Source organism: Tenrec ecaudatus, chromosome 1 (assembly GCF_050624435.1).
Source record: "Tenrec ecaudatus isolate mTenEca1 chromosome 1, mTenEca1.hap1, whole genome shotgun sequence".
NCBI classification, from domain to species: domain Eukaryota; kingdom Metazoa; phylum Chordata; class Mammalia; order Afrosoricida; family Tenrecidae; genus Tenrec; species Tenrec ecaudatus.
In genome coordinates this window covers 181,653,194-181,667,517 of record NC_134530.1, presented here as the reverse complement: position 1 = coordinate 181,667,517, position 14,324 = coordinate 181,653,194, and the positions used below count along the sequence as shown (strand labels likewise).

At 39.6% G+C, this 14,324-nt stretch overlaps 1 protein-coding gene across 1 annotated transcript in view; it reads left to right on the top strand.

The window, feature by feature from the left end:
* NME7 (NME/NM23 family member 7) overlaps window positions 1–14,324 on the top strand; it is a 297,332-nt gene that overhangs the window by 60,456 nt on the left and 222,552 nt on the right. Inside the window, exons 5-6 of the mRNA XM_075564565.1 lie at window positions 3,826–3,876; window positions 7,249–7,456. Of these exons, the coding sequence (XP_075420680.1) occupies window positions 3,826–3,876; window positions 7,249–7,456 (259 nt within the window). The remainder of the gene's footprint in view (window positions 1–3,825; window positions 3,877–7,248; window positions 7,457–14,324) is intronic.

Sequence of the window (14,324 nt, the reverse complement as noted above, 5' to 3'; positions counted from 1 at the left end):
TAAAGCAGGAACTGCGAATGAATTCCGGAGGGATGAGTATAATATTTAAATGTTTGTTTCTATACTTCGGTGCTGGATAACTTGGCGTCAAATCCCGCATGATAAGACACTACTACCCTAACATCATGGTTCTTCGGTCCGTGAAAAAGAACCGATTCAAAAATTCTGGAACCAATCAAAAATTCTGAACTAGCACTGGGTATAAATTTGCCAGAGCACTGAGTCTAAAACAATCATAAAAAAAGTGTTGGCTTTATTTTTCAATCTCCAGGGCTATTAATTCCATCCATGTCTTATAAAACTTCATTTTGGTAGTGTTCCTTCTGATTACTCGTCCACACTCGCCATATTCAGTCCTTACTGCCCTGCCCCTGTTAGCACTTGTCCTCTGAGCACAGATTTCTTAGCAAACTCCTTTCACTGTCCCCTCCGGAAGTCAAGTTTCAAGTTAAACACCCATGTCCACAGTTCTGGACACAGACATAGAGAGGCCTTCGGCCTCGCTTCTTTTCTTTAGTTGAAATCTGCATCTTCTCCCAGGACACGCTTCTTTCTCTTTAGTCCATAGGTAGAGGCTCATCACACTCAAATATTCCTTGTGCCATGTGGTCATGGTACAGCGTTGATATTTTTCATGAAAATATATACTCTCCTTTTCCAATCCATTCAGGAAGATGGTGCCATTTATCTATCTTACACTCTGAGCCCTATTTATGATCTGTAGCTCACATTTCCACATTTATTATGGATTTGGGCACCTGCCATGATGCTCAGGGTTGAGTTGTTCATCAGGACATGTTGCAGAGTTCTTTCAGGTCTGCTAAGAGATGCCCCAGGGGACATATCATTTCACTATAAGCCCCAACCCTATGGCATTCAGCTCCACCTCTTTGGACCAGCAAATTCAGCTCCCTGAATCACTGCCCAAGATACCTCCCTTGAGTCAGCCTCAGTCTGTAGGCACTCAGCAACAGCTCTGTGGGTCAGCAAGCCTAGCTTCCTGAAGTAAGTGCCCAGAGGCACCCATTCCACACGCCATGCTGCTGTACAAAAGCACTCACTCAGCCTTACTTGCTCTGTGGGCTGGGAAATCCATCACTACTTCTTGCTCAGTCTCCTCATTCCGCTGCTGCTGCTCCAATGTTGTAACTGGCTTCTGGATCCAGGAGGTTCACTGCGCAGGGATCTAGAGACACACTCCACTCCTGGTTCTTGCTGGTAATGAAAACCTTCCTCCTGCTTCCCAAGGGGCTGATTTTTTTATTCAGCAGGATGCAGGGCCTCCTGGTTTCAATTACTCACAGATGAATTCTATCAGTATCTTCTTACCTTCTTACCAGGCCCATGCAGGAAAAGGTGGTTTGGTAGGGGAGACCTTGACCAGAAGAGTCACTTTAAAGAATTCCCTACTCCTGCAGATGCCTATAGCCTGCCTCTATTTCTCTCCTCATTTAAATGGATGTCACCATTATGTCAAAACCCACTGCCAATGCTATTTATCTTTTTCTTGCATATGCTTCCAAATTTGGGGTGTTTATGTGTTCTGCCCTTCATGCGTATGTCACCATCTACCACTGATTGCCAAGTTTAGTCCAAACGTAGCGTCAGCCCTGACTTCTCTCTACACAGTAATAAATTTGAAAATGATCCTCCTAGTTTTATGCTACTGTTCCCTATTTCCCACATCTACCTCATCGTTAAATCTTGGTGCTTCTGCTCTTGTGTTTCTCTGGGAATCATTCCTTATCATTCACATTGCAGCTGCTTAAGTGGTCACTGTTCAGGCCCTCACAGTGTTAAAAGAGGCTGACTGGGTTTTATATTGGGGGTTTTTTTGATCATTTTATTTGGGCTCATACAATTCTTATCACAATCCATACATACATCCATTGTGTCAAGAACATAAGTACATTTGTTGCCCTCATCATTATCAAAACACTTGCCTTCTACTTGAGCCCTTAATATCTTGCTGCTCATTTCCCCCTCCCTCCCCACTGCCCCCTACCTCATGAAGTCTTCATCATTCATAAATTATTATTATTTTGTCATGTATTACACTGTCTGATGTCTCCCCCCGCCTTCTTCTCTGCTGTCCCTCCCCCAGGGAGGAGGCTATACGTAGATTCTTGTAATCAGATCGCCCTTTCTACCCCACATCCTCCAGGCATCGCCACTCTCACCACTGGTCCTGAAGGAGTCGTGTGTCCGATAACTCTAGGGTTGCAATTCCCTGTTTTTGATCGGCCATGTCTGACTCATTCCTCCCTTCCATTCTCTATGTTGCTTTTCTAATGACTCCTGATCAGAAAATCTGGATATGTCACCGATCTTCCTTTACAACCTTTCAAGGAGTTCCCATCGCTTCCAGGAAACGTGTGAACAATTAGCAGAACATGAAAGATTGTTAGTCCTCTGGCCTGACCTACCGTGACAGTCTCATTTCTTGCCACTCCAACTAGAGGTCTGCCAGCTTTCGGGTCCTTGAATATGCCGTGCTGTGTCTTATCCCAGTCCTCTGCATGATAATCTTGTCTCGGGCTAAACCTCTGCATTGTCTTCTGTCTAGTCCATTGCTACTCATTGCGCAGGCTCAATTAAAATGTTTAATGAGACTCAATTTTCAAGAAATTTAACTGCATCTTTAATTGTCCACAGAATCTCATGCATCTCTATTAACATTACCTTTAAGATTGAAAAATTTTTTATACAATTTAAAAGCTAATTTACGACTTAATCTATTACTCTTCATGAATGCTAGCAAAAGACACAAGACTCCTGGGCAGAGGAAAAGAACTTTATTGCTCCCAGTCCAGAACAGCACAGGCATGCTCTCTGTGTCCCTGTGAGGGTTGTAGCACAGCTGAGAAACTCTGAACACTTAACTTTGCTATTTCAAAGAGTACTTGATGTGCATTTGTTACAAACCGATGGCTTAGTTTAAAGCCTGTAAGAAAAATGCAAAATTATAAGGGGATGCAGTCCTGTTTTGATTTAAATATTTCCCCCCAGACTTTTCAGCTAACTAGTTTTTAGTCTATGATCTTTTCATTGTCTCCAAAGGTGTTCTTTAGCAAGATTATAAATTTAATAGTAAGTGATAATTTCCATGAATAAAATCTGAATTTCTTCACATCTCCATCCTTTTTGGGTATCAGTAGAAATATTATATTTAAATTTAGGGATGCACAATAAAAATACATTGCTGTTAGGTGCAGTAGAGTTGGGGGAAGAAGGGTGAGGGGTTGAGTTTAAGAAGCTGTGAACTGTGGTTCTTGTTAGGTAGCGTTGAGTGGTTGCAGCTCGGAGGGACCCCATGCACAGCACAGTGAAGCACTGCCTGTTGTGCTTGAGCCCATTGTTGTTTGGATTGTGTCACTTCACCTCGTCAGTGATTTTCTTCTATTTATAATACGCCTTCAGTTTAAAAGCACATGTATATTGTCATTGTTTTGGGAAGACTTATCTAAGAAAAACAATTTTGAAAGAAAAAATATATAACTATTAAAATGTCCATTTAAATCCCCCAGGTTTAAAAGTTAGAAGAGACAATGACACACTTTAAATTTGAAAATTATTGTAATGCAACTTCTTTAGACATTAGACAACAAATGTTTCTTATTGGTCAAATATTAGAGTCATACTTGGAGAGAGTAAAATTTGCTAGTGGATACTTGAGAGAATACTCGGCTCACAATCACTAATTTAGATACAGAGAACCTAAATATGAACTTTGAGTATTTCATCTTTATTTTATAATATAAAATAATGAAAGGAATGATTTTAAATATAATTATTCATAACTTGTGTCATTTTATTATTTTCTAGGAAAGATGCCACAGATTTTCATGTGGATCATCATTCAAGACCCTTTTTTAAGTAAGTAATTAATTGGGGAGTGAACGGTATATAATGGAGAAAACTAAATTAATGCTTTCACAATATCAAATTTTTCACATTAAAAAAACCTGTCACATTAGAATAACCTGCCAAGAGAATAATAGTGACATCTTGCAACTGCATAACATTGTTATTTTTATTTTAAAACCGTTTTACTGGGAGTTAATGTAGATATTGCATCATTCCATAGTTCAGTCCCATCAGGCCGTATTGTTCGGTTGCTGCCACAGTCTGTTTGAAGAGTTCTCTTCCTTCCGGAACTGCTTGACTTCAGCGCCTTGTATCCGCTCACCACCACCACCACTGTACCTGTCCCTCCAGAAACCTGATTCTACTTGCTGTCCGTATAGGCTCATCAAGCCTGGGTTTTGTATTGTCTCTATTCTTTTATGAAATAAGAATTTATAAACTCACCAATAAATAGCCTCAACTTAATCAGTGCCAAATGATATGAATTATTCAAATTACATGAAGCACTGTTTTATGTTACATATTTATTTTTGTTATGATGTTAGACTCTTTTTTATTCCCCTAAACCATTTTAATAGGAGCTAAAAACAGATATCATATTGTTTCAAAGTTCAATCACAGTTTTGTACAATTGCTACCACAATCAACTTCAAAACATTCTCTTTCTTCTTGAACTCTCTGATATCAGCTCCCTTTTACCCCGACTCCCACTGAACTCCACAGAAATCCTTATTCTGCTTGCTCTGCCTACAGGTTCATCAATCCTGGGCCTTATAGAACTTAAAACAGTGATCATTGACTGCTGTATTTCATTTTGCTATACATGGTTTCTTGAAATGTAGCAAATGATATGATAGAAATGGAATCTTTATATTAAATATATAATTAAATTGAAATAACATTGTGCATATTCATATTTTTATTGCCAGTCAAAGGCATGTATACTCCTTAATAAGGAAGGATGCTATATTAGCCAAATTTCTAAGATAGACATGTCATTTAGTCTGTCACCCAGAATTATCTATTTTACCAAGTTGTATGTATGAAAATTATTGGTTATTTCAAATCAATCATTAAAAAATATTCCCAAGTTTTGTTGAAATTGGCATATATATGTAGGAAGTTCTTAGAAAGTATACCATTTCAAGAGGTAGCATATGAGCAAGAACCAGTGGTACTGACAGAGAAGTCTAAGCCTCACAGAAAGCTTTAGCCCAAACCCTGGCTGCAGGAACTGATGTAATACCAATGGGAATGTTTCAGCAAGTAGATAAAATCACTGAACGCACTCACTCATCTTTGCCAGGATTCGGGGATGCAACTACCTGGCCAACTTTCTGGGGGAAAAAGTCCACGTCGGTACCCATTCCAAAGAAACGCGATCCAATAGAATGCTCAGAATTATAGGACAATATCATTGATATCATATGCAAGTGAAATTGTGCTAAAGATCATCCAATAACAGTTGCAGCAGTACATTGATAGGGAGCTGCCTGCGGTTCCAGCCAGGTTCGTAAGATGATGTGGAACTAGGGACATCATTACTGATGGCAGATGGATCTTGGCGGAAAGCAGAGGACACCAGAAAGAAGTTGACAGGTGTTTTGGTGCCTGTGGAGGTCATTTGACCGTGTGGATCTTAACAAACTGAATATTCTTGAGAAGAGTGGGAATTTCAGAACATTGCATTGTGCTCACGTGGAATCTGTAAATGGTCAAGAAGTAATTGTGCAAACAGAACAAGGGCACGCTGTGTGGTTTAAAATCAGGAACGGTGTGTTTCAGGGTTGTAGTCTCTCGTGTTCTGGCATGGGGAAACAAATAACGAGATATTAACAAAAGACTTAGCTGCAGCCACGGGATCTAGTTCCATGAAGCTGTGTGCATTATGTCATCCTCATGAGTCCTCTTCGTGGTATGCCGCATGCATATTCTAGGATTACTCTGTGCTTTAAGAATTCTGTGTTAACAGCATATACTAGATTATCAATCTCTTCAAGGTAGGATCTTGTTTTATACTGTTAGTAGGATTTAGTGTTGTATAGTGTTAGTAGTCAGTACAGTAGGATTCAGAAGTATAAGCAGTAACAGGTGGTTACTGAGTGGGTAAACATTTTTGTTCTCTTGACTTAATTTCCCGAAATTGAATGTTTTTTACATGTTTAATTTTGCGGCTAAGATCTAATGGAGTATAATGGATATACTCTAATGGAGTCTATCTAGTGAGGAGGTCCTATGGGTCACTTAGGGTGGGATGTATGAATACTCTATACCTACTTTTTTGGTTGTTGAGATTCTTCCAAATAAACTGGAATGATTTTAAAAAGAAGCCCTGAGGGGAGTTGGCGCATGCACAATGATTCGTGAGAGGAACCATCCAGAGTCAAAGCACAAAAGGCCTGTCACACCGAGCTCTTCTTTCTAGGAGGCGTCGTCCTCTCTTGGTTTGCATGAAAGAGATGCATGGACTTTAAAGATGATTTTGCCCCTGCTGAGCACAGTAGGACAGATGGTGTTGCTGAGTTCATAGTTAAACTAATCCTTGCCACCTTGGACACATACTCTCCAAAGACTCCCTGTCACGGCGTCCATTCCAACTCGCAGTGACCCTCTGGGCAGGGTAGCACTGCCCCGTGGGTTTCTGAGACTGTAGCTCTCGATCGGCGTAGAAGCCTGTCCTCTTGCTATCCACATACCAAAGTGGAAAACAAAATGAACCGTCCCTTTTCATGCTTTTCACGGTGACGCAGTGCTGTATTTTTAATGAGGACCTTATGTGGATGCTTTATTCGTTTAATGGAGGTATAACCCAGAGTAACTTTGCACTAACAAAAGGATATTTCTTCAAGACCTGTTGGTATTTTAAAATCCGACACTCGATCAGCGCAGTAGATATCGAGTCGGAGTTCTTTCCCAGTTTTGTGGTTATGATAGTTCTTCATTAAAAGAATAATAATAATAAAGACTCAAACGTTGTTCTAGAAAGATCTGACAAGATGCCACCAGCCTTAGCACTGTTTGTATTATGACACTGTATTTGACTGTAGTGGTAAACCATATAAAAATAAAAAGACCTTTGTCTATCAGAGCAATGGGGACAATGTGAATGTTAAAACAATTAGTGTATTCCCTGCTGGTGATTTTTCGGCTAATAGTAATTGATTTGATGTCATTAGGGATCAGCAGTGACATGGGCTGCTGCACTCCGTTTATAAAAGTGATGCCCTGCCCTTGTAAAGCCACTATGCCCAGTAGGAGTTTGGGGATCGCAATGTTCACGGATGCGTGGAGTTAGTCAGATGGCACTGTAGCCTCATTGGTAAGAGAGATGCCTCGGTGGACAGAAGAATAAATCAAGTATGTCTTTTGCCTGTTTTGTAGTGAACTGATCCAGTTTATTACAAGTGGCCCTGTTATTGCCATGGAGATTTTAAGAGATGATGCTATATGTGAGTGGAAAAGATTGCTTGGACCTGCAAACTCTGGAATGGCACGTTCAGAGGCTCCTGGAAGCATCAGAGCCCTGTTTGGAACAGATGGCATAAGAAATGCAGCCCATGGTCCGGATTCTTTCGCTTCTGCTGCCAGAGTAAGATGTTTTACAACTACTTGAATTCTGTCTTCGTTTTCACTTACACTTCTAGTCACCCTATGGGACAGAATAGAAATGCCCCTGTGTATTTCCAATATTATTACTCATGACCGGTGCAGAACGCCTGCTCTTTCTCCTGTGCAGCAGCTGGTGGGTTCCAACTTCTGACCTGGTGATTAGTAACCCAATGAATAGCCACTACACCACCAGGACCACCTGTTTTTTTGTTTTGTTAAATGCTGCTTTATGTCAAAGTAAAGCTTTTTTCTGCTGGTGACTTGGGTTGGATTTATACATGTCTAGGATAAAATAATGTCTGTGATATGCTGCCTTATGGTGAAAATACACTTTATTCAATTAAAGCATTTATCAACGCATTTCTTGTTCTAAAAACTTAACTTACTGACACTTATAATTGTTTGAATTATTTAATTAATATAAGAATGCCAGTTTATGGACACTAATGTCAATGCAAGTTGACATGGACTTACATGTAAGTTCATGTGTCTCTTTATAGAACTGTGTACCATAGAGTTTCAATGACTAATTCCCCCAGAATTAGATCACTATGCTTTTCTTCCTTTCTACCCATGGATGGACTCAAACTTCCAACCTTTGGCTTACCTGCTGAGCACATTTAAGTATTATAAAATAAGGCATAATTTTATACATTTTTTTTACTCAGACAGGACACTCTGTTTTTAAGTGTAAGCATCCTTTAATTTTCTTCCAAAGCTGGTAATTAAGGAAAAAGATCCCTACACTTGGTCTTTATTTCAGTTACATATAAGTAAGGTCTAATTCTGGGTTTATACTGATAATTGAATTAATGGAATATAAGTTTATTCTTAGCATCATAAAAACTTTCTCAGTTAATTAGATTGTTTTTAGTCTGGTCATGTTTACAATAAATATTTGACAGTTTCATAATAAGGATTTTTTCTTTATCTTATATCTTCATTAGGAAGCCACTTTAAATCAACTTTCAAAATAGACCCTAAACTTGGCCACTCTTCTCTGTATACCGTTATAGATTGCCTGGACTACTGTTGTAGCTTCCTAACTATTCTATCTTTGTCCTCGCTATTCCTCCCTCTACTTCTGTTATACTCTTTGTGAAAATTTTAGCCTGCCCAGATAAAATTCACTCTACCCAGAGTGAATTTTTAGGGTCTGGAGAACTCCGACTCAGGCATGGAGAACTTGGAGCTTTTGGGTGCTCCTGGTGGGGTTGTAAAATGGTACAACTACGATGGAAAACAATGTACTACTTCCTTAAAAAGCTGGAAAGAGAGATCTGGCAATCCTAATACCAGTTATATGTCTTAGGAAAATAGGAGTCTTGGTATAAATAGAGAGATGGAAATGACCTTGAAGAGCACGTGGCATTTATGCCTAGCAAACAGTTAACATCAACGAAGGCAGTAGAAGATGCATGCTATTATTATGTAGATCAATGAGTGCTATGTAATACCAAGGAATTTGTTAAATAAAGAAAATATTCTAAGGGTAAAAAATTTTCTGTGGAGTCAAATGAGTTGGATATGTCAAGCAAAAATATTGCTTATTGACCAGAAGATAGAGATAGTTGGTGACCTTGATGAGTATCGATGAAAAGTAGTAGCAAAGGCTTGTTTGGAATGGATTTAAAGAAAAGTGGATGATAGGAAGCGGACACATTGAATAATGTGTGTCATTCTTCTGGGTAGTCACCAAAATGTAGACTACACGCACTCTTCCTCCCCATGGGGACAGCCATCATACATTTTGTGATAGGTAGGTTTATTGTGCCAACCTGACAAGGAACAAATGTGAGATTAATAAGGTTGCAGTTTAATTGACAGGCAAAGAAATAAATGGCTCTGTGAGCCTCACCTTTCAGTCTCTTGCTCTCTGATACTTGGACCAATGTGTGGCTGCCTTAGCTAGTTCTCTGCCTCAATTTGTGAGCTACACTGCCTGTCGGGCACCCAACCCGTGGGTCATGTCATTTTAATTTGAGGTTCCTGCAAGACCTGCTTCGGCACACTGCTGGTGTGTACATTACTTGAGTTGGGGACTGTTGGACCCTGTCATCTGGCTGACTGTTGGTGACTCGTCCTGTTGTTTGCTGCCTGTGGCCAAACTGCCTGTATTGCTCTACAGAAGACTCAGCTGTCTGCTTCCTTGACTTGTACCCAGCAACCCTCGTGAGTTGAAGGACTGCCAGTGTATTAACTGTCTCACAGAAGTGAGTTGAACTGAGCCCTCTATACAGCTCTGTGGACTAATTGGCTATTTTTTCTTTGTGTTGTATGTATGTATGTATGTATGTATGTATGTATGTATGTATGTATGTATGTATGTATATATCTGTAAAGTAATAAGTGTCCTAGTTTTGTTTCTATAGAGAACCTTGTCTAACACACCTTTGTTTTATCCCTGCTATTTTACTGAAACTGTTTGGACAAATAACCAATGCCAAAGAGGAAAAAGTTTTTAAAAATCTGAAACTGTATATCTTTGTTCCAGTTGACAGGTTTAAACACTTTGTTCTTTTTGAAATGCCTATCTTATCTTAATTTTATCTCCCTCTCCTGATTTATCTTATCTGTAGCAGATTATGATCTGTGCTCTGTGAGGTGGCTTTGTCTTACAGTCATCTGCCTATTCTTTAAGTGCTGATGTTCAGACTTCTCTTCTTGGTCCACTGCTTTCCTTATTCTAATTCTCCTGTGCCTCCTGGTTTGGAAAATAAGACATTAAATCTACATTATAGGAGTAGATGTGATTATTTAAGTGTTGGACTTAGTGCCTAGAATATAGTATTTAATGAATGTTACCTATTATTAAGATTCTATTTTCATAGTGCTTTCAAAATTTATTTCTTTAAATTATACTGTGTATAATGTCAATATACAAAAATCAGTCCCATTCCTATAATCAGAAAATATTATTTTCAACAGAATTTCTACTCATAGTAAAGAATTATATGATACCAGTGATAAATCTTACAATATATGTGTAGGAGACTTTCATAGAGAGAAAGATACATCTTCATTGTAGGTCCTAACAAAAAACTTAAGTGTGTGTATGTATATACATATACTATGTTCAGAGATGGTAAGATTCAGTATCTTTAAGATTTTTATTCTCTTCAAATAAATTTATACACTGTGATTCTAGTCAAAATCTTAGTAGAAATTTTCATGAAGTTTAAGTAAATTTTCTTGTGGAACAACCAAGACAATTTTAAAGAGAAAGAAGGTGTGATGGTAATAAGGTACAGACTTACTTATGCAGTAAAACTTTTACAGGCGTTAGAAGGAAACACTGTGTGGTATTGGCATGGGAGGTAGACTATAGCACTCTTATAGACCAAGGGGGTCAGAAATAACTCACACAGTATGGGAATTTGATGTCATTATAAATCAGTAAGGAAGGGAGATTGGTTCGCTTAAAAATTATGTTAAACACAGGGAATCCAGGACAGATGATCCCTTCAGGATCAATGGTGAGAGTGGCGATACCTGGAGAGTGGAGGGAAGGTGAGGTAGAAAGGGGAAACCGATTACAAGGATCTACATATAACCTCCTCCTTGGGGGACGGACAGTGGAGAAGTGGGTGAGGGGAGATGTCGGACAGTGTAATATATGACAAAATAATAATAATTTATAAATTCTCAAGGGTTCATGAGGGAGGGGGGAGTGGGGAAGGAGGGAAAAATGAGCTGATACCAAGGGCTCAAGTGTAAAGCAAATGTTTTGAGAATGATGATGGCAACAAATGTACAAATGTGCTTGACACAATGGATGTATATATGGATTGTGATAAGAGTTTTAAGAGCCCCCAATAAAATGATTTTTTTAAAACAGAGTTATAACCCCCCAAAATAAATAAAATAAAAATTGTTAGATAATTTTGAATGAAAAAATAAGTTAACATATTCCATCTCTGCCTTCATTTCACCTTGGAGTTTACACTCATGCCAAATGATGCTCTCAAAACTGAACTAATCATAATTTTAATTCACCTAAGTGTTCCTTTTGTATTTGGTTTATTATTAGCAAACACATTTGGAGTTATTATTTTTTATCTTTCTCATGTTCAATCAATATGTTTTTTAAAATCATTTTAAAATCATCATACAACTCTATCACAATCCATACATCCATCCATTGTGTCAAGCACATTTGTACATTTGTTGCCATCATCATTCTGGAAACATTTGCTTTCTACTTGAGCCCTTGGTATCAGCTCCTCATTCTTCCCCTCCCTCCTTCCTCTCCACTACCCCCTCCTTCATGAACCAATGATAATTTATAAATTGTTATTATTTTTTTCATGTTTTACACTGACCAATGTCTCCCACTTTCCTGTTGTTGGTCTCCCAAGGAGGGGTTTATACGTAGATTCTTGTAATTGTTTCCCCTTTCTACCTCACCTTCCCTCCACCCTCCCACTATCGCCACTCTAACCATTGGTCCTAAAGCTTTCATCTGTCCTGGATTCCCTGTGTTTCCAGTTCCTGTCTGAACCAGTGTTCATCCTCTGGTCTAGCCAGATTTGTAAGGTAGAATTGGGATCATGATAGTGGAGGGGAGGAAACATTTAAGAACTAGAGGAAAGTTGTGTGGTTCATCTTTGCTACACTGCAGCCTGACCGACTCGTCTCCTCCCGTGACCCTTCTGTAAGGGGATGTCCAATTGCCTACAGATGGGCTTTGGGTATGAACTCCGCACTTCCCCTCATTCTCAATTATATGAATTTTTGTTCTTTGATGCCTGATATCACACAGGCTGGTGTGCTTCTTCCATGTGGGCTTTGTTGTTTCTGAGCTAGATGGCCGCTTGTTTACCTTCAAGCCTTTAAGACCCCAGACACTATCTCTTTTGATAGCTGGGCACCACCAGCTTTCTTCGCCACATTTGCTTATGCACCTGCTTTGTCTTCAGAAATTGTGTTGGGAAGGTGAGCACCATGGAATGCCGGGTTAATAGACCAAAGTATTCTTGCATTAAGGGAGTACTTGAGTGGAGGCCCAATTCAATTAATATGTTATATGTTGTAAAAAATGTTTTTAAGTTCTCTGATATTACCATTCATATTTTCATATTTCTGATTTTGACATTGGTTGCTGTATCAACCCTAATCTATATTTTTCTCCCTCATTTACATGTTCCACATATGCTTCTGAGTGAGAAATCTAAAGATTCTAACTTATCCATGTCATGACTCTGCTCAAAACATTAAAAAATACTTCATTATCTCAAGAATCAAGTCCATGTTTATCAATTGCCTTACAAAGAGTTCCATTAATCTTGTCTCTTTGTTTTTTCTCCTGGCTCACATCCTGCATCTCCTTCCATATTTCCTGTCGTTCTCCTTCTCTCTTTTTATTAATCGCTTTATTAGGGGCCCATACCACTCTTATCACAATCCATACAGACATCAATCGTGTAAAGCACATTTGTACATTCATTGCCCTCATCAGTCTCAAAATATTTGCTCTCCACTTAAGCCCCTGGCATCAGGTCCTCATTTTCCCCACCCTCCTTGATCCCCCTGCCTCATGAACCCTTGATAATTTATAAATTGTTATTTTGTCATATCTTGCCCTATCTGATGTCTCCCGTCACCCACTTTTCTGTTGTTTATCCTCCAGGGAGGAGGTCACATGTAGATCCTTGTAATTGGTTCCCCCTTTCCAACTCACCCTCCCTCTACTCTCCCAGTATCACCATTCACACCACTGTTCCTGAAGGGATCATCTGCCCTGGATTCCCTGTGTTTGCAGTTCCTATCTGTACCAGTGTCCATCCTCTGATCTAGCCAGACTTTCAAGGGAGAATTAAGATCATGATGGGGCAGGAGTAAGGGGGTGGGGGTGGGGGTGGGGGAGAGAAGAAGCATTTAGGAACTAGAGGGAAGTTGTCTTTTTCATTGTTGCTATATTGTACCCTGATTGGCTCATCTCCTCCCCAAGACCTATCTGCTAGGGGATCTCCAGTGGCCTACAAATGGGCTTTGGGTCTCTACTCCGCACTCCCCCGCTCATTCACTATGGTAAAATTTTTTGTTCCGATGATGCCTCATACCTGATCCCTTCGACACCTCGTGATTGCACAGGCTGGTGTGCTTCTTCCATGTGGGCTTTGTTGCTTCAGAGCTAGATGACTGCTTGTTTACCTTCAAGCCTTTAAGACCCCAGATGCTATACCTTTTGATAGCCAGGCACCATCAGCTTTCTTCACCACATTTGCTTAATCACCCGCTTTGTCTTCAGCGGTTGTGTAGGGAATGTGAATATCATAGAAGGCCAATTTAATAGAAGAAAGTATTCTTGCATTGAGGGAGTACTTGAGTGGAGCCCAATGTCCTTCTGCTACCTTAATACTAAACCTATTAATATATGCACATATATCTATTCCCCTATCCTCATAAATAAATATATTTGCATATGTACATGTCTTTATCTAGACTTCTATAAATGCCCTTTGCCTCCCAGCTCTTTCCTTTGTTTCCCTTGACCTTCTTCCTGTCCCACTATTGTGCTAAGCCCTCACCAGGGTTTCACCAATTCCTCTTGGTTACATTACCCTTGATTATGCCCTACCAAGCCTCCCACACCCTCCTCACCACCAATTTGGATCACTACTTGTTCCCTTGTCCCTGGGCTTGTTAACACCACTTCCTTTCCCACACTCTCCCTTTCCCATGACCCCCCGGAACTTTCGGTCCCATTATTTTCTCCTCCAGATTGTTCATTCAGCCTATCTTATTTAGACAAACTTGGAGAGATAATAACATGCACAAAAACAAGACAGAGCAAAACCAAGTAGCAATATGCAACCATTGTGGGGATGTGCAAGGCTCCGCGGGGT